This window comes from Biomphalaria glabrata, chromosome 16, assembly GCF_947242115.1.
Source record: "Biomphalaria glabrata chromosome 16, xgBioGlab47.1, whole genome shotgun sequence".
Lineage (NCBI taxonomy): Eukaryota > Metazoa > Mollusca > Gastropoda > Planorbidae > Biomphalaria > Biomphalaria glabrata.
In genome coordinates this window covers 3915976-3935315 of record NC_074726.1, presented here as the reverse complement: position 1 = coordinate 3935315, position 19340 = coordinate 3915976, and the positions used below count along the sequence as shown (strand labels likewise).

Genomic DNA, 19340 nt, shown 5'->3' with positions numbered 1-19340 from the left:
ACATTTCTTTCACTCATCCTCCTTTTTGTTTTTTAAACAAAGCTTTTATCAAGTCACTCTGTCTGTCTGTCTGGAAAAAGCTTGTACACGTTATTTCTCCCACACTCATTCTCGGATAAAGTTGAAACTTTGCACACACACAAAACACAAATTTCAAAATATTTTGTTTTTTTTTAGATTTCCGTAAATTGTCTTCGCATTTCTTTATTTCACTTTATGTTCTTTTTTCTTACCTTATTTTGTTGCATAAATTACTTTTTAATAAGATACTTATATTGTTCAAAAATGTATGTAACATTTGAAAAAAAAAAACTCGTTATTGTTAGTATTTTATTTCCATTCAATGACATCTTCCAGCAGACGGCATAATATCAGAGCAGACAAGGGAAAGGCTTTAAAAAGTGCGTTAGGATTAACATGCAAACAATGATGAGATTACTGTGTTTAACATTTCTATCGTAGGAATCTCCTATACGGCATTGTTAAAATCTAAACCATTTGAAACGAAAACACCCCAAAAATTTTAAAAACATATGATACATTTTAAAATAAGAATTCTGAGAAATGTATTTATTTGTATTTAATTTCTATTCAATTCTTCAGCAGACGACATAACTTAATGACAGCAAACTAGGGACAAGGGAATGGTTTTATACGAAACCAAAAAAAAATGGTAACAAACGTATGAAACATTTTAAAATGAGAACTCTGAGAAATGTATTTATTTGTATTTTATTTCTATTCAATTCTTCAGCAGACGACATAACTTAATGACAGAAAACTAGGGACAAGGGAATGGTTTTATACGTGTGCGTTATAATTGCTCTTTGTTTGTTTCGGATACTCCTACACAAACCTCCCGTTGGTCTTCAAAGGATGTTGAGAGCAGGTTTAGTACCCCTGACCAACTAGACAACAGTCCAGAGCATATGCATACGAAAATTGAGCCATATATTTATATGAATATTATAACTTGAAACATAGTACTAATATACAGTCCAAGAAAAAAACAAGTGTTTACTAATACAATCCATTCAAATCAATCATTCCATTTTTTAATCCTTTTTTTAAGTTTTAAATAAGTTTATTTAGATTTCTATAAACTAGAGCAACCTTTTACTAGTTACAGAATGCAAATGTCAGAATACAATCAAGAAATATTAACCCCAACACATACACACATGCACTACTTTATATTCAATCACACACAGAGAAATAGAATGTACTTTCCAATATTGCATTACATTTCAACAATCATTTAAACATTCAAAGCTACTATCTGATAATTAACACATAACAAATGCTAGTGTAGATTGATGTATAAACTTCTTTCAGTGATATTTCAAAATTGTCTAGTTTATAAAATAACACACGAAGAACAACATGTTGTGCTCTTCTGTCTATGAGATTCATTAGGATGTTCTCCAATTAAAGCTCTTGTGTCTCTGGTGGTAGAATATCTGGATACATTACTATCATTGGTTCTTCTATTCCCAGAGTTTCGAATAAACACTGTCGGTCTCTCTGAGTCAATCTCCTCTATAGTTCTCTGTATTGTTTCCGTCAGCTGTCTTACTAATGGCAGGAGGACTTGTTGACATTGTTCCCCGTAACCAGAAATCTTTCTCTCGTGACTCTTTAGCGTTTGGAGTTTCCTTTTTAACAACGCTATTTGACTATCGACCTCTTGCGATTGATTAAGTATTTCTTCATACTCGATCATGATTTGTAGGAAAGATTCTAGAGATTCCTGAATGCGATCTTTAGTAAAGAAATTATTTTCAAAACCTTTTCGCTCCCTGTTGGCTGCTTTGTAGTCACGGTTTGAGTACTTCTGTGTTTGTTTTGTGAGAGAGAAAAGATTTTCGAACTGCTCGATTACTTTGTTCTCATCTTTGGTTTTGTTGTTGAACAAGACACACCTGTATTGACACTTTTTAAACACATCACGTAGCCCCCCGACTTGCCGATAGCACCAATCTTTAAAAGTGATTATTTCATCTTCTTGATACATGTCTCCGTAAGAGAAGACACAAATTATATTTTTCTGTAGGACAGAATTTCCCAGAGTCCCAGTTACGAGTTTCACCGTGTGACTGTCCTGGCCTGAAAATCTGTTTCCGTATTTTAAAACCAGGACGACGGCGTTGAAGCCATCTTTACATTTCCTAAACGCTTCATCGACGTATCGCTGGAATTGGTTAAAGTCGTCAACGGAGCTGTTGTCTGTATCGATACCTGGGACATCGATGACCCTAACTGTGCAAATGTCGAAGTCTCGTGAATCTAGAGCTACCTCGGCTGCACTGCTTTTACTGTTGGATGAGACAGGGAATCTTGGTTTCCCTAGAATAGCGTTGCCAACAGAGCTTATCCCATTTCCGGTTGTTCCCAGCAATAGGAGATTTATGCACTGACGTTCAGCAGTGTCGGACACCTACACAATGGCAGAAAGAAAAAAAAAAGGTTAATGCGTAAATTATCATATATGATTTTCAATTATATTTGTATGCAACTATATTCTACTCTTAGAATTATATGTATAATCAAGTAATGCTTTAATCACTATACAAAAATATTACATAATTTCCAAGCGTATGTGTCCAAGAGAAAAGGAAGATGTCTCAGATGCAATCATAAGCGCGATAATAATGGAAGATTTTGTGAACTTCTGTCATGACCTTTGACATGGACACATATATTATGTCTTTCGACAATTAAAAAAAAAACTTGAGTTAATTACATACGGATACAATCATCACAGAAGACATCAGGCTGCGCAATTTAATACAGTAGCTTTGCATTGCATTCTGGGAATATGTGTGTGTGTGTATCAATCACAATGGGCCGTGCACTAACGTGTAAGTGTGTGCAAATAGTATCGTGTTCATTTAAGTTTGCCTATCTGACTTCAAATAGATTATAGTGTCATGTCAATGGGAGTGTGACAAAAAAACAGAAAGTCAGACAACTTGTCCTTGATAAAGTAAAAAAAAAAAATCCGTATTTTCACAATTTCTTCCCTAGTGCCATTAGAGCATGGAATGGGTTGCCTGAATCAGCCAGGAAAACCAGAGACTTAGCAGAGTTTAAGTCATTGATTAACATGCATGACTAGATTGACACATGAAATGTGTAGGACGTAATTATCTTCTTGTTTGAAGTAAAGTCTGTAAGATAAATATTCTGTATATTGTTAAAATTCGGAGCTGAATACTTCCATCGAAATAGAAAAAGCTGCGTATAATCAAGATTTATTCGTAAATTGGAACAGAATGGTTTTGGTGTTTAGTCTCTTTAGGTTGAATATTTACCAACATGTATAGCTTGGATCAGGGCCGGTCTTAGGCCACTGCAACCTATGCGACCGCAGTGGGCCCCGCACTTTCATAGGCCCTGCGCGATGCCAATTCTAGGTGTAAATTATTAAATTAAACCATTTTAACTTATTATTAAAGGGTTCCTTGAATTCTCCTGAAATTATAAAATATACGAAAAAGTCATGAAAATCTCTTGAAATTATTATATTATAATATTATTATTTATTATTTATTATATTATTATCTTCTGAAAACTGATGCAAATCTCCGTAAAACAGACAAAATTGTCATTTCGGGGTGTCATTCAATATGAAAAACGCCAATCCTACAAGCGATTAAAAAAACAACTTTGTCAGCTTTCATTTAATAAAAGTGTAATAAAAGCCGAGTTTTAACCAAAACAAGAAATTCCAATATTTAATTTACTTTCATAGTCACTGGCATACAAATATAAACCTAAATCTATCTCGACCTCTTAAGAAAAACAAAAACAAAAGCGATATTTTGCTTGTCGATAGTAAATCTAAAAGGCAGATTTGAATGTTTATCTGCTTTTTTGTTGTTTTTTTTTTGGAAAAAATACTTCTGCAGATGGCTCGTAAAGTTAATTTGACAGTGATTTTGTACTTATTAAAGTATACATAAAATGCAAAGACGAATTTGTTTTCTAATAATTAATTTTAACTTATTATTCTTATCACAACCCAAATTAGGCCCCGCGCAATCCGTTTCGCATAGGGCCCCGCAACCCGTAGGACCGGCCCTGACTTGGATTTACATTAACAGTTACCCATTTTGTCATTTCATGAGCACACTTATTAAACAGTAATATTACCCCCTCCCTTCTTTCGTTCGTGTCGTCAAGGGAATCTTCTGTCGAAGACATACGTAGACGACGGAAAGAGCACCTAAACAAACCACCGGCAAAAAGCGGTTTGGATGGCAGCCTGATCGTGCGGTATGCACGCTTTACTATCGTTTGGACTTTTCAATGGTCCTGGGTTCATACCGTGCCCGCTGGCATTCTCTGTCGTCCCGCGGGAGGTTTGGACTAGGAAGTAAGTTATCTTCAACTCTAGAGGAACATCCGAAACATGTAAAATATTTTACAAACAAAACGGTTATGTCTGCGTTGGATGTGGTAAAATATGTAGATCACAGCTAGGTCTGCGTAGCTACGTGAAATACTGTATACTTCTTTAATAAATAAACAAAATTTTCTAAATAAGACAATAAAAAATAAAAATATATCTCGGCAGTTAAATTAGTGCACCACTAAATTATATCACATAGACTTTTATTAATAAAAAAGGTAAACCTAACGAAATACCAAATCGCAAAAATAAAAAATAAAAAACTACCTTAGGTTCTGCTGTATCAGGATCTGTCCCAATAAGAAAAAAAAAAGTATTAATAGAGAAGAGAAAAATAAACCAAGTTACAATTTGATTAAAAAATACCTTAACATCAGGATCAACATCTGTTACAGAGTTGAAAATATTTGTCCTCCCACTTCCTATTCTCGGATCAATTTGAAATTTTGCACAATTGTTCATTGTTGATGACAATAATGGAATCAATCAAAAAATCAACATCTTAGTTTATTCATTAGTAAAAGTTAATTATTAATTTTGTTTTATATAGCAGAAAAGGGGGAAAGAGTTAGTCTTAGGATCTTCTCATAAATTAACTGCTGCTGCCTGGTGATCTAAACTGACTACATTTTAATTTACATTTTTTTACAAAGCTTATATCGACTCACTCCGCCTGCCTGGTACACAGTTTGAACACGTAATTTTTCCCACGCCCATTCTCGGATCAAGGTGACACTTTACAGTAATTCAATGTCCCTAACGAAAAATTAATCAATAAAAAAAAAATCAGTTTATTTATTGTTTCCCAAACTGTACCCTAGTGTTTCGCGAGGCCTCAATAGGTATTCCACGAACTACTGGAATAATGAACTAGAAGACCACCATGTGAATTAATCTAAGACAGTGGGAGAGGTTCAGCTAAATACTGTGCAGAATGTACCATTAAGGGAAAAGTTTGTGAAACAATGAGTCAGTTTGATTATGGTAATTAATAAATTGAGCTTTTACATCGAAAAAGGGAAATACATCTACTGTATTGAGATATGCGACTTTAAATGTGTGAGATATGCGACTTTAAATGTGTAGTGCTCCTCCGTAAATAAACTTTTTTTTTTTAAGGAATATTTTCTTTTTTAACTTTCCTTGCTTTTACCTTTTTTTGGAGTAGGCCTAATTGGGACTCTTTTATTTTCATGTCTTTTGAAGGAACTGTTTTCTGTTATCTTTTCCTTGTCATCCTTCGTTGGCTCTGGTGCTGAATTACGATCTAACTCTAACAATTTTGTTCTCGACTTAAGCTCACTCACTAACACAGCCAGCATGCTTCTAGGATTGAGAGATTTCGTCGCCAGTGCTTTCGGCACATCGAGACAATTTTCATAGTCCTTAACTCTGGCTAATAGATTCTTTAAAAGCTCAATCTGATGGCTGGAGTCGTTTTCACATTCCTGCTCTATCTGTTTCATTTCTGATCTAAAAGTATCAATGATCGCCATGATCTGTCTGTTTTGTTCAGGGGCTTTGATTTCTTCCAATAAATCAGATCGACCAGACTCTGATGAATGGTATAGATCATCAGTGTATGTTAGAGTCTCACAAGTCAGTGCGATAAGCTTTCTCAGTTGCTCATAGGTTGTACTCTTATCTTTAGACTTGTTATCGAAGAGAATGCATCTATAGTTGCATTCCTGAAAAAGTTTCTGGATGGCCCCTTCCTGTTTCTTTGACCAAACCTCGAACTCGACCTCGTCACCGTCTTGCTCCATATCCGCTTTGAACATGTCGCCGTGGGTCAGCACGCAGATGACTTGATTTTTGATGACGTCATCGCCGAAGGTTGACCTGATCAGCTTCAGCGTCTCGTGCTCCTGGCGCGTGAATCGATTTCCGTATTTCAGAACTAAAATGAAAGCAGAGAAGCCATCTTGACATATGTCGAAGGCTTTTTTGACCAAAGTCTGGAATTTTTTGAACACGTCCTCGTTCTTGTTGTCCGTATCGATGCCGGGGACATCCACGACGTTGATGGTGGAGCCTTCAAATACACTGGAACCTTTCTTGACGAATTTCTCGGCATCTGTAAAGTCAGCTGACGTGGCAAACTTCTCCTGGCCAAGGATTGAGTTACCGGTGGCACTTTTACCGTTGCCAGCTGTACCGATCAGAAGTAAATTAATTGTTTTGCTCATTTTCAGCCTCCTATAAAGAAAAGTAAAAAAAAATGTGTATTAACACAGGATAGATTAATTAAAAGTTTTGGTCTGACTAGATTCTCGAAAATTTAGAAATAGCAATCTGTTAGAGTATACTCTTAAATTATAATGTTAATGAGATTTACTTACAGAGATGTCTTGCAGTATTGCCCTTTTGAATAAGTATGTTCTAATCACATATTATAGTATTGATTTTAAAGTATTGATTTGTGATACCAATTTTTTTTTCATTTTGTGTAACACAGCTTTGTGTGTATACGATTTGGCAAAATATGCAGGTCGCAAAAGGTCACGTGAAATACTGCACTCATCCTCAATCTTCGAAATCGAAGACATTGTCTTACAGCATGAAATATGCTTTGTAAATATGCTAAAATTCTATTTTTAAATGACAGACTTAACTTCAAAAGAGAAGGTAATTGCGTGCTACACAATTCACGTGTCTATCTATTCATTCATGTTAATCAGTGACTGGAACCCAGCTAAGTTATTGGTTTTCCTTTCTGACTCAGGCAACCCATCCCATTCTCTAATGACACCAGGAAATAAGGAGCACTCGTACGAATTGGGCTAACATATGGAATAGGAAATATGCCTCTATGTCTGTGTCTTTCTGAGTATTTTATTAGGTTTTGTTTTTCTATTTGTAAATTATGGTTCAGTGTTCTATATATTAACCTTCTGTTATGAAGTGTCTCTAAATTGAGTGATTTTAATAATGGTGTTACTCTAGTCAGATGCGAATATTGGTTTGTTATAAATCTCACTGCTCTATTTTGCGCTTGGTCTAGTTTCTTTATGTCTTCTTGAGCTTTTCAAAGCATAAGCTGCATATTCTATTATTGGCCCAAAACGAATGTTAAATAGTCCAGGGAGCCATACATTTGTGGTATTATTATTTCTAGGCTCTTGTTGTGTGTGTTTAATGTTGTGCACTAATAATGCAAGAAAATAAAAGGTTTACGTGTATCATAAGACTTATGTTTAAAGATGATTGTTTATTAACAAAACGTGTGTAACATATAGCGACTTCTGACCATTTCTGATTTATTGTCTTCTATTAACGTAACAACTCATCAAGGCCGGATCTACCTATAGACAACACAAGACCCCCCAAGGAATGTTAGTACTGACAAATAATTTCTAGACATAAAGAGGACTAGGTCTCGTTTAAGTCCAAGTACAGCACCATATAGTCTATCACGTCATGTCAAGATGGGTGAGCCTGTTTGCTTTCTCTATATCTCTACATTTAGTATCCATGTTTGTCTAACTAATATGTAATTAATAAACAACATAACATGATGATATCTGGACTCTATAGCATCGGGTTAGATGCGAGAAATGGCCTGCGGATTGTTATTCAGGTATCACTTGTATTAATAACCTTTAATTAGATTTTGTTTATCTTCCGTAACAGCTGTGTTTTTATATATATATATATATATATATATATATATATATATATATATATATATATATATATATATATATATATATATTCAAGTTGGAGAAAAAAGTTATTTCTTTTCATTAAGAACCGGCACCTATTTATGGTAAAAACAAAATAGCACTATATATATATATTTGTGTATATATTATACTATATAGCACATACTAAAAATAACTAGATCGATGAGAACGTGCCTTAGTTTTAACAACCAGGGTTTATTTTCAAAGTTAGTGCAGAAACAAAACACATAGCCCAAAACACTTACCTCACAGCCTTGCTAGGGTGAAGTCTCAGAATGAACACACTAGACAATGCATTTATTTACTGTTCTAAGTATGCTTATATCTTCGAATAAACACACAAGATGCAAACATAGCGAGGTTTAAATCAAATATACAATAGCACACACTATTCAGTTCATAATGTCTGTATATTGCTGTAAAGTGTAGCGACAATTTAATGGCCTGGGTGATCTACCCTGATATAAATAAAACCTTGACACGACACACTTCTAGAAGTTTGATAACCACGTCAGGTGTGTGGTTTTTTACAGGCGAATGACAAATAGTGGGGGCTTTTTACCTCTCCCTGGTAGGCCTATAGCGTTTTCCACGAATTTGTTTTTACACAGCCTAGCTAGAGCTTTGCGCTATATATCTATCTATCTAACTATCTATCTGACTGTTTGCCTTTCTATCTATCTATCTATCTATCTATCTATCTATCTATCTATCTATCTATCTATCTATCTATCTATCTATCTATCTATCTATCTGACTGTTTGCCTTTCTATCTATCTATCTATCTATCTATCTATCTATCTATCTATCTATCTATCTATCTATCTATCTAGATCTAGATCCACAATACATCCTGTATGGCGATCTATAGAAGGCAGGAGAGCCGCTGGTCGCCCACTTTTACGGTATACGAATGTATACAAACGCGACATGAAGCTCTTTAAAATCGACACTAGCAGCTGGGGAAAAAGTGGCATTGGATAGATCCACATGGAGAGCGAGCAAAAAGGAAGGGTCTCAAATTTCAGATGTCATACACAACAGAAGCAGAAAGAAGGGTCAAAATGCAACGGCGGCATATGCCCAACATGCGACCGCAGCTGTGTATCAAGGATTGGCCTCTTTAGTCACACAAGAAGTTACAAAGGGAGGTCATCCTCACTTAAGATGTAAAATGTCTCTCTCTCTCTCTCTCACACACACACACACAAACACACACACACACACACATATATACATATGTTTGTGTGATGTATGTCTGTCTGCCTGTCTTTGTCTGTTTTATTTATCTGTGTGTATTTCAATTTATATTTCTTTTTGACTGTATGTCCGCCTGTCTGTGTATCTGTTAATTCACACTAGCATAGACCGATCGGTCTATGCGTTCATAAATGTGTTAATTCTTTTCGACAATTGAACAGTCTTCCATTTCGTTATTATTGTTTTATTATAAGTAGTATATTTCTAGCATTATTTGGCTACAGTTACACTTTTAAACATTGTAGGTTATCAAGATTAAAATTTGAACTAAACAATTGTAAGAACAGGTTGTACAGAGACACAATTCTTAGAAAATAAAATATTCACACAAGCCAAAAACATGATTGTAAAAAACAAAAATTCTTAAAGCGAAAATTGACACTTCGACAATTATTTTTTTTACTGACACCGCCTAGTATAGACATGTCAAAGGTCAGAGTTTAAATATATCAGGAATGTCTGCTGACAAAGATCTCATGCCTGGAGACCAAGACACACGTTTAGTACTTAACTGAAGCTTATCATAATGTTTCGTTTATAGCTGTGTTTTGTTTTAAACTAAGAAGAAATCTGTTTAGTAGGTAAGAAAATAAGTTATATTTAAAAGTTTTGAATAGATCTTGGTTAATTTATAGTGGTTCGTAATACTGAATTCTGTAGATATTTACGATTTAAACTGATCACTAGGTTTAATGATGTTATAATATTTATCTATAAACGGATGCCTACGCCATGTTTTATAAACCTTAACTACAGTGGATACCAGACAGAGGTCACGATGCCTAGGGCTCTACTCTCAGGGGGAGGGGCACCACACGCAGAAAATAAGCTAAATGGTAATGTACCAAAAAAAAAAGGAACGCTATTTTTACATTTTTAGTGGCAAGGGGAAACAACGCTATTAGTTTTGTGCGGTCTGTCTGTCTATCCGTAGGTCCCGTTTAGATCTCGTAAACTAGAAAAGATATTGAAAATCCGACATCATGATATTTTAGTCATTGCAAAGTTTTGATTCAACTACTTTTTTCTTTTCTGAAAGCAAAATTAAAACTATTTTTTTTAAATCAACTATGCAAGCAGTTTTTTTTTATTTAAAATACACCCTGTTTACAACTATTCACTATTAATAGTCACAAAGACAGGAGCCCATTAGTAATGGAGACTATGTACCATATTTTTAACACATTTATGGAAACGTACAAATGTTTAGCTAAGTTGTAAGTACGTTCTGTTATACTAACTATTAGATTTGCAAAAAAAAATTTAGCTTTTGTTTTTAAAGAGAAAAAAATCTATTTAATATGCATATAACTGGAACATAATTTAAAAAAACAATTAATAAGTAGCTTTTTTTTATATTATCACGCGTAGGTCACATTATACACACGATTATTCTTTTTACGGAAATGTTTTTTTCTTGAGACTTTACATGGCAGATTAACCCTTTTCAAAACAATTAGATCAATTAGATAATCTTTATAGGACATCTCACTTCACCATCATTCTACTTTGGTTTGCTAGACCGTTGGGGCACTACACAGGATCTGTCAGCCTTCTTTCTCCATTCTTCTCTGTCATTTGGCTTTGCTAGAATTTCATTCTGATATTCTTTCTGAAAAACCTGCCTTTTTACCTGCCTGGGTGGGCCACTTCGGGGGCCGATTTTGAGTTTGTGTTTCCACAAAAACTGTCTTTGTAACCTTGTTTATTTTTACGTATATAGTTATAGATCCCAAGTACAATGTACACGATTTTAAAAAGTTTTCTCTATATAATGATACAATGTATTTTTCAAAGTAGCAATCTTCTTTTTTTCCCCAGAGCTAAGCTAATTTAAATTAGTAAATAGTAAACCTACAAACTTATCGATTGAATGCTAAGCCTGATACTAGTCATTCTTTTCCATTACAAAAAAGGCCATACTTGATTCAGGTACGAATGATTATGGCAGCGGCGGCGTACAGGGCGAGACGAGGGGAGCGTACGTATCTGACAAAGTCTTACAGTCATGGGACGTTAAATCTTAATTTTAAAAAAAAGCTATCTGAAGTTGCAAACTACAAATCTAATAACTGTCTGGTCGTGTGGCGTACGCTTCACACTGTCTTAATAATGTTCTTGGGTTCGAACCTTGCCTGCTGACTTCTCGTGCCGATCTGTAAGAGCTTTGGGTTTGGATGTAATCGTCTTTTAGTTGACTTTTTTTTTCCTGAAAATCTATTCAAACGTTCCGTGTTTGTGACTTTTAGTCTATTCGAACGTTCCGTGTTTGTGACTTTTAGTCTATTCGAACGTTCCGTGTTCGTGACCTTTAGTCTATTCGAACGTTCTGTGTTTGTGACCTTTAGTCTATTCGAACGTTCTGTGTTTGTGAACTTTAGTCTATTCGAACGTTCTGTGTTTGTGACCTTTAGTCTATTCGAACGTTCTGTGTTTGTGACCTTTAGTCTATTCGAACGTTCCGTGTTTGTGACTCTTAGTCTATTCGAACGTTCCGTGTTTGTGACCTTTAGTCTATTCGAACGTTCTGTGTTTGTGACCTTTAGTCTATTCGAACGTTTTGTGTTTGTGACCTTTAGTCTATTCGAACGTTCCGTGTTTGTGACCTTAAGTCTATTCGAACGTTCCGTGTATGTAACTCTTAGTCTATTCGAACGTTCCGTGTTTGTGACCTTTAGTCTATTCGAACGTTCTGTGTTTGTGACCTTTAGTCTATTCGAACGTTTTGTGTTTGTGACCTTTAGTCTATTCGAACGTTCCGTGTTTGTAACTCTTAATCTATTCGAACGTTCCGTGTTTGTGACCTTTAGTCTATTCGAACGTTCCGTGTTCGTGACCTTTAGTCTATTCGAACGTTCTGTGTTCGTGACCTTTAGTCAATTCGAATGTTCTGTGTTTGTGACCTTTAGTCTATTCGAACGTTCTGTGTTTGTGACCTTTAGTCTATTCGAACGTTCCGTGTTTGTAACTCTTAATCTATTCGAACGTTCCGTGTTTGTGACCTTTAGTCTATTCGAACGTTCCGTGTTCGTGACCTTTAGTCTATTCGAACGTTCTGTGTTCGTGACCTTTAGTCAATTCGAATGTTCTGTGTTTGTGACCTTTAGTCTATTCGAACGTTCTGTGTTTGTGACCTTTAGTCTATTCGAACGTTCCGTGTTTGTGACTTTTAGTCTATTCGAACGTTCCGTGTTTGTGACCTTTAGTCTATTCGAACGAATGGGACATTGGGTTTACATGTGTGATGGAATCATGGAAATGGATAATCGTCCCCTGATTTTTTTGGCAAAGTTAAGTTTTTAGATATTGTTGTAATCCTATTTGCGACGCAATAGGGTTAACTGTGTGTGATCAGCTGACATATGTGACAGGCCAGTAATACAGTTTAGCGTGCTATATTGAAGGGCAAGAAACAGTACTGGCATGAACTTTGCACGTGAATAGGACCAGGGTTATGGTCATCTGATCATAAGCCTGCGTGGACCAGAGACACAGAGTGTGTAAGGCAGTGCAGTTCAAGACAGGACAGCGAGTAGACCGGGACTGTTAGTCTGCCATGAAGTCGGTCTTGGTGGAGTCCTCAAGTGAATCTACGAGTCCAGAAAGAGATAGAGACAGTAGAGTTTATTCGTTTAATACGGTGATGTACAATGTACAGTACAGCATTTTTAATGTTGATATATTGCCAATTATGTCATATTGGCTGTTTTGATTGACCATTATTAAAGCACCAGATTATTTGGGGCTCTTGTTGTCAGGTTGTAGATGCGTTGTGTGTTTAGCAGTGTTTACAGAACTCCTGATTAGAAGAGATCGTAACAATGTCATAGCAAGATATATAATGGATGTCCAAAAAAAAAAAAACATGTTAGATTTTGTTTATAATACTATTGGCTAGAAATTATTCATGCTCTTTAATCTTATTCTGACCACGATTTTTTTTCTGTACCTTTTCAGTCGCTTAGTAATCTTAAATTGAAAATGACCAGTGCTGTCACTTTGGAGGAACACATAAGAAGTCATGAGGACAGTTTGCTCAGGTTTTACACAGACTTTTTAAACAGACACTTTGACAAACACACAAACAACGACCAGAACAAGAAAGTGTTTGTGTATGTAAAGGAAGCAAAGGAATGTCTTCAAAATGTTCAATTAACTTTAAATCAAGACGAGCCATCTACATCTCTAATAAATAACAACGATAGAGAAATATATGACAACTCTGTCATCCCCGGAAACAGTAGTACATATTTAGAAAGCACATCACGTTGTCAGTCAAATCCGAGGTCAACTGTTAAAGTTGAAGATCGACAAGATAAATTCGAAGATAAATCTTTTATGAAAGGGGATTCCAATGAGGATCAAGCAATAATGGTGATGAATAATGGCAAATCAGGGTCTGTGAAAGACGATCTCTTGCCTCCAAAATTGCTAGACACATCCTATGACAACAGGTCAGATAAAAAGACAATAGTTACTAAAGATTCATCTACTCAAGTTAGAAAAAAAAAGAAAAAAGATTCATCACTTTCCAAAAAATTGAAAAGGGCAAAAATGTCAGTGACAAGCTTAGCTTCAAGTTTTCGTGGAGAAGTAAAAAAAGTTTTGTCGTCTGCAAGTTTAACTCCTTCACAATGGCATTTAGATGGTCCTGATGTTGGCAATGTTGATATAGACTCTGTAACAAATTTATCGGTTAATAATTCTCAGTCGAAAATGTTTACATCAGCTGAGATAACAGAAAAAGACGATAGTTTGTCCTTCACTAGTCTCAACGACAACTGTTTAACTGCCGGAGAAATGTTCCAAAATCTCATTCACCAACAAGACATCAATGACAATCAGTTTGTACTAAGTGATGAGCAAGGTGCGGGCCTTCAGGAACTTACTCCATCTCATTTGCCAGGTACTTCTCAAACGTTGGCATGTTGTCAAACTAAATTAGATGATAGTATTACAACACCACAGAACGAAGAATCGACTGTCAGCCCAGTAGTCGCTTCAACATCATCTTGTTCCAATTTAAGTGACTTCCTAGCTTTGCAATCAAGCTGTGAACATTTAAGTTCAAATGCTTCAATGGAAGATAATATGTCTCAAAAATTAATCTCGGTAAGTTTTTTCATTAACAACTTAGGTAGTCAATAACAATATAACATTACAAACATAGCGATTATTAAAGTTACACTTTAATAAGAGGTAATTATTTAACACCCTTTTTGTTTCAAACCGATTAGAAAAAGACAAAAGATGTTAAAAATAGAGTTTTGCTTTGCTATTTGATCATAGTTTGGTTATCTGTTTACAGGCAAGCGCCAAATCTGTCAACTTTATTTTGTTTGGAGCAAGTGGAAATGGTAAAAGTGCCACCGGAAACTCAATACTGGGAGGAGACTTTTTCAAAACTAGCAATCAAATTACTAATATTTCTGATTTCAATTGTCACTCAGTTGAATTAGATGACGTGACAATTTCTGTTGTAGATTGTCCTGGCTTCAATCTTGATGGAGATGAACAAGTTGCGGAATATACGAAACGTTATATTAGAAGAGCTTTGGAATTGTGTAACTGCTGTATTGATGGACTTCTGTTTGTGTTAAAATTTGGATCGAGATTCACCGAAGAACAGAAATTGTCTATTAAATACATTAAAGGATTTCTTGGTGACGACGTCATGGCGAAATGTGGATTCTGCGTTTTTACACATGGAGATCTTTTCGAAACGGAACAGCAGAAGGAAGAACAACCGTTAACGTTTACGCAGTGGTGTGTATCAGAGACGGGGGAAATAAAAGAATTGTTTCGTGAATGTGGTAACAGATTCATTCTTTTTAATAATGTAACTAAAGATGCAGCTGTTTTAAAGACACAAGTAGATACACTTTTGAAATATAGAGACACAGTTAAAAGATATACAATAGAAGATTTCAAAAGAAATGAAGAAATGAGATGGAAATTTATTTCACACATATCTAGGCCAGAAAGAACAAAAACAATTCGTCGTAAAATTGGCTCTATCCGTATCAGATATCACAAATATTTAGAGCTTCAAGTAACAGATCCAAATTGTGAGACGGTTTTGAACAATTTAATTCAGGAAATTAGGGAAATAGTAAATAGAATACCCAAATCTGAACTTAATTTGCTGTCAATGGGGTTAACTTTACACCAAGAAATGGAGTCGAAACGTAAATTACGTCAACATGTTCATCTGTCCGAACAAGAATAAGATGAAGGGTTGTATCTGATAAGAGTCCTGATGACCACTGAGATCTGAAATGCAGATAGAGACTAACAGCACATCATCTGTCCCATAGAGTGTAGGGTCTCAAAGGAGGAGGACTTTCTTAAGAAGGAAATGACGTAGGCCCCTATAAATAGGAGGTGTAGCCATTTTATGTAAAGGTTCGTGCAATACTAAAAAGAGTTGGGAAGCGATCAGTCTACTATAATAATGTTCTGTATATCTGTCTTCATTTATTATCTTAGTTTGAAAATGTTTTTTTTTTTCTCTATATATTGTAATATAATGATAAAATTATATAAATATATTTAAAAAAAACATATGTTATGTCGTATATACCTAAGTACATGGATTATTATTTTTGAAAAAATTTGTGTTTAGATTAAATAGAATCAACTCATCCTAAACATATGTCTTAAATACGCACAATAACCTTACCTAGATAATGTGACTTCATAACAAGGGTACATAATATATGAGCTATGAATCCTCGATATTGAGGTTCAAAATTAAGTAATAAACAAACGTGTAATCATTGAATAAAATGCCTAAAACAGAATTTTGTTGTGTGTGCTTTGTTTTGTTGTGTGTGCTTTGTTTTGTTGTGTGTGCTTTGTTTTGTTGTGTGTGCTTTGTTCTATAGCTTGGCTAAACGTTGACACATTTAACAGTGGCGTCACTCCCTTCGGTGTCACCTGGTGCGGTTAGCTCAGGGTGACGCCCTCTCCCCCTCCTGCCCAATAACTCCCTTCAAATATGTCCCAATAAACAGTATTGTTAGTTCTTTTTGTTGGGCCAATACAGTGAGCTGATTACCCACTGTTATTGATTTTTTACTCAAATGTAATATGAGTGTCAATTCTATTATAAAATACCATTGTTTACTCAAATGTAATATGAGTGTCAATTCTATTCTAAAATCCCACTGTTTACTCAAATGTAATATGATTGTCAATTCTATTATAAAATCCCACTGTTTACTCAAATGTAATATGATTGTCAATTCTATTCTAAAATCCCACTGTTTACTCAAATGTAATATGATTGTCAATTCTATTATAAAATCCCACTGTTTACTCAAATGTAATATGATTGTCAATTCTATTCTAAAATCCCACTGTTTACTCAACTGTAATATGATTGTCAATTCTATTCTAAAATCCCACTGTTTACTCAAATGTTATTGCCATTTTTACGTTAAAATGTAACTACAATTAGGAACACAATTAACATCCACCTGAACAAGTTTCCGTTGTTATACTTTAAGACAGAAATGGTAAAACGTTGTGCTGTTTCATTGAAACTTAAACTACCATCTAGATGTGTCTAGGCATAATCTAGTAATCTTATTATTATTATTATCTTTTTCGATGTGCCTGCTTTTGCCAAGATCCATTTTTTTTCAATCCAAAAGGGGTGTCACCCGGTGCTCCTCTCGCACACCTCTAGTGACGCCACTGACATGCATTACATAATTTATGCAAATTTAAACTATTTTTTTTATATTATTTAGTTTAATTCTTTGGCACTTCGGCAGTACTGAAGTCATGTCGTGCCCATCCATCCATACATTTCTCACAGTGTCATTGTACTGATCGTCCCTTTCTAATCAGATGTATAATTCAGAAATTTGTCGTGGGTCCAATCGTGGGGTCCAATCGCTGCAGTAATCCTGTCTCTGATCTCTTGATTTGTGATGCGGTCTTTGAATGTGATACCTAGGATCCTTCTGTAGCATCTCAATTCTATTGCTAGGATCCCCCTCATTAGTTCTGCAATCAGCGTCCAAGACTACAGCGTCAATGACTACAAAACATGAATAAATAAAAACAAAACAATTAACTAATCATTAATTTTAATTAAGAATTTTTTTATTGCTATTGAAAAGGAAGCATGGAGAAGTTCTCCATTGAAGTAACGTCTATTATTTATAAGATAAGAACTGCTTAATTAACAAGAGTAATTGGAGCTAAGAATGCTATAAGTCTGAAAGTTGAGCTAAACAAGTTCCATCCTGTTCCATCCAGAATAAATGTCAACCAAAATGATCAATTAGATGGCAAAATACATTCACTTATCTTATGCAATACAGACGTTACTTTAAAAAAAAAAAGATAATTACGTTATGTGGATGTCCCTAGGTCAATGTGGTCATGCATGTTAATCAATGACTTAAACTGTACCAATTCGTTGGTTTTCCTGGCTGACTCAGGCAACCCATTCCATGCTCTAGGGAAGAATGACCATTTATACAAATTTGTCCTAGCATATGGAACGAGGAATGTGCCTTTATCTTTGTGTCTTTCAACTTTCAGATAACACTCACAAAGGTAAGGTCCACTGATATAATAAATTGTTTATCTTTTTGGACATTAAAACTATATACATTTGGTTATATTTAGAGTCTTTAAAAATTAATAACATGATAGATTCAAAATTTCACTTTAATATAAGCGAGTTTTCTTTTTCTAAAATTCCGTTCACGGTCTCTTTTCAAGTCTCCCTCAAGAAAGGGAACCCATACACAAATGTAATGAACATTCTCCTTTATAGTATAATGCACAAAAAGATCAATGTGTAGATAAAATTGACACAGAGTAAAATAGATGCAATGTTAGTCTGTTGTATTTTTATCTTTTTAAATTCTAATTTCTGAATGAAACTAAATTGTATCTTTAGAGCGAGACTGGAATGCGTCTTCTGAATACGTTTCTCTTTGCAGTAGTCCATAAACACGGGGTTCATCTTTAAACAACGCCACAGGAAAACTGCCCATGCAGTGCCGGATGTAAGTAGGGCAGGCGAGGCCACTGCCCAAGAGGCCTCCACAAGAAAGAGGTCCAAGGAATCGAGAAAATAAAACCATTTTAACCGACTAGACGTTAAAAATTACAGTTAGCTAAATTATCGTGGTTAATAAGAATTGTCCGCGTGTAGCGTGTTCGTAATATACAAAAGCAGGACCTCAAAAATATTAGTTAGAATAAGTGTATATTAAATATTTTTTAAGAAAAAAAAAAGGAAAATGATATATACATTTACAAGTTCTCTATTTTTTTCCTTTTAAATATGGCCTGCTTTTAGATACATTTATTATTTTGGTGGAAGTTTTATTAAAATTTCCGAAAACGTTTAGCGGCCTTCACAAAAATCCTGCTCTGGGGCCTCCACTTACTGCAATCCGGCCCTGTGGTCATGAAATCTTAAAAACGTTCAATAAGTTGAAAGATGTGGCATGAAGCTACAGCTTCTGTCTGACAAGTCAACTAAACTGTCCAACACAATTGTTTCAGGTGTTGGGTACTTATACTTAATGATTCAGCACTGCTCACTAAGTCGCGTACTATCTTGGGCACTATCTTTTACTTTCTTGCTTTCCACTATACCTAAGTTTGTTGAACCGTTAGGGCACCACACGTAATCTGTCGTTCGTCTTCTCCATTCCTCTCTTTTTCCTAGAATACTATTCTCTTTCAATGGATGCCCTTCCACTCTTCCATGTCGTCTTTCCATCGCATTGGAAACAGAATCACGATGGGAATTGAGACCCACGATGGGAATTGGGCCCCAAGATAGGAATTGGGCCCAAAGATGGGAATTGGGCCCCACAATGGGAATTGGGCCCCACGATGGGAATTGGGCCCCACGATGGGAATTGCGCCCCACGATGGGAATGGGGCCTCACGGTGTGACCTGTTGAGCACGATTGCAAAGTAAAACGTTATAGCCGCATTCC

At 35.3% G+C, this 19340-nt stretch overlaps 2 protein-coding genes across 2 annotated transcripts; one reads left to right on the top strand and one right to left on the bottom strand.

The window, feature by feature from the left end:
- Positions 1 to 716: 716 nt before the first annotated feature.
- LOC106050154 (uncharacterized) lies at positions 717 to 8863 on the bottom strand. The gene is made up of 4 exons (XM_056014268.1): positions 8346 to 8863; positions 5568 to 6613; positions 4682 to 4704; positions 717 to 2437 (listed from the first exon to the last, which is right to left on the bottom strand). The coding sequence occupies exons 2-4, from the start codon at positions 6601 to 6603 to the stop codon at positions 1358 to 1360; spliced, it is 2139 nt and encodes a 712-aa protein (XP_055870243.1). The 5' UTR covers positions 6604 to 6613; positions 8346 to 8863; the 3' UTR covers positions 717 to 1357.
- A 914-nt stretch (positions 8864 to 9777) lies between these two features.
- On the top strand, positions 9778 to 16957 carry LOC129923497 (uncharacterized). Its single transcript, XM_056014779.1, has 3 exons — positions 9778 to 9941; positions 13318 to 14472; positions 14669 to 16957. Exons 2-3 carry the CDS (start codon positions 13342 to 13344, stop codon positions 15587 to 15589), a joined length of 2052 nt encoding a protein of 683 aa, XP_055870754.1. The 5' UTR covers positions 9778 to 9941; positions 13318 to 13341; the 3' UTR covers positions 15590 to 16957.
- The last annotated feature ends 2383 nt before the right edge of the window (positions 16958 to 19340 follow it).

Coding starts and splice junctions, on each gene's coding strand:
- LOC106050154 (XM_056014268.1), bottom strand. CDS start 6,603: ATGAGCAAAACAATTAATTTACTTCTGATCGGTACAGCTGGCAACGGT. Junction 4,705..5,567: donor TAGGCCTACTCCAAAAAAAG/GTAAAAGCAAGG, acceptor TTATTGGGACAG/ATCCTGATACAGCAGAACCT. Junction 2,438..4,681: donor CTGATACAGCAGAACCTAAG/GTAGTTTTTTAT, acceptor GCCATTGTGTAG/GTGTCCGACACTGCTGAACG.
- LOC129923497 (XM_056014779.1), top strand. CDS start 13,342: ATGACCAGTGCTGTCACTTTGGAGGAACACATAAGAAGTCATGAGGAC. Junction 14,473..14,668: donor TGTCTCAAAAATTAATCTCG/GTAAGTTTTTTC, acceptor ATCTGTTTACAG/GCAAGCGCCAAATCTGTCAA.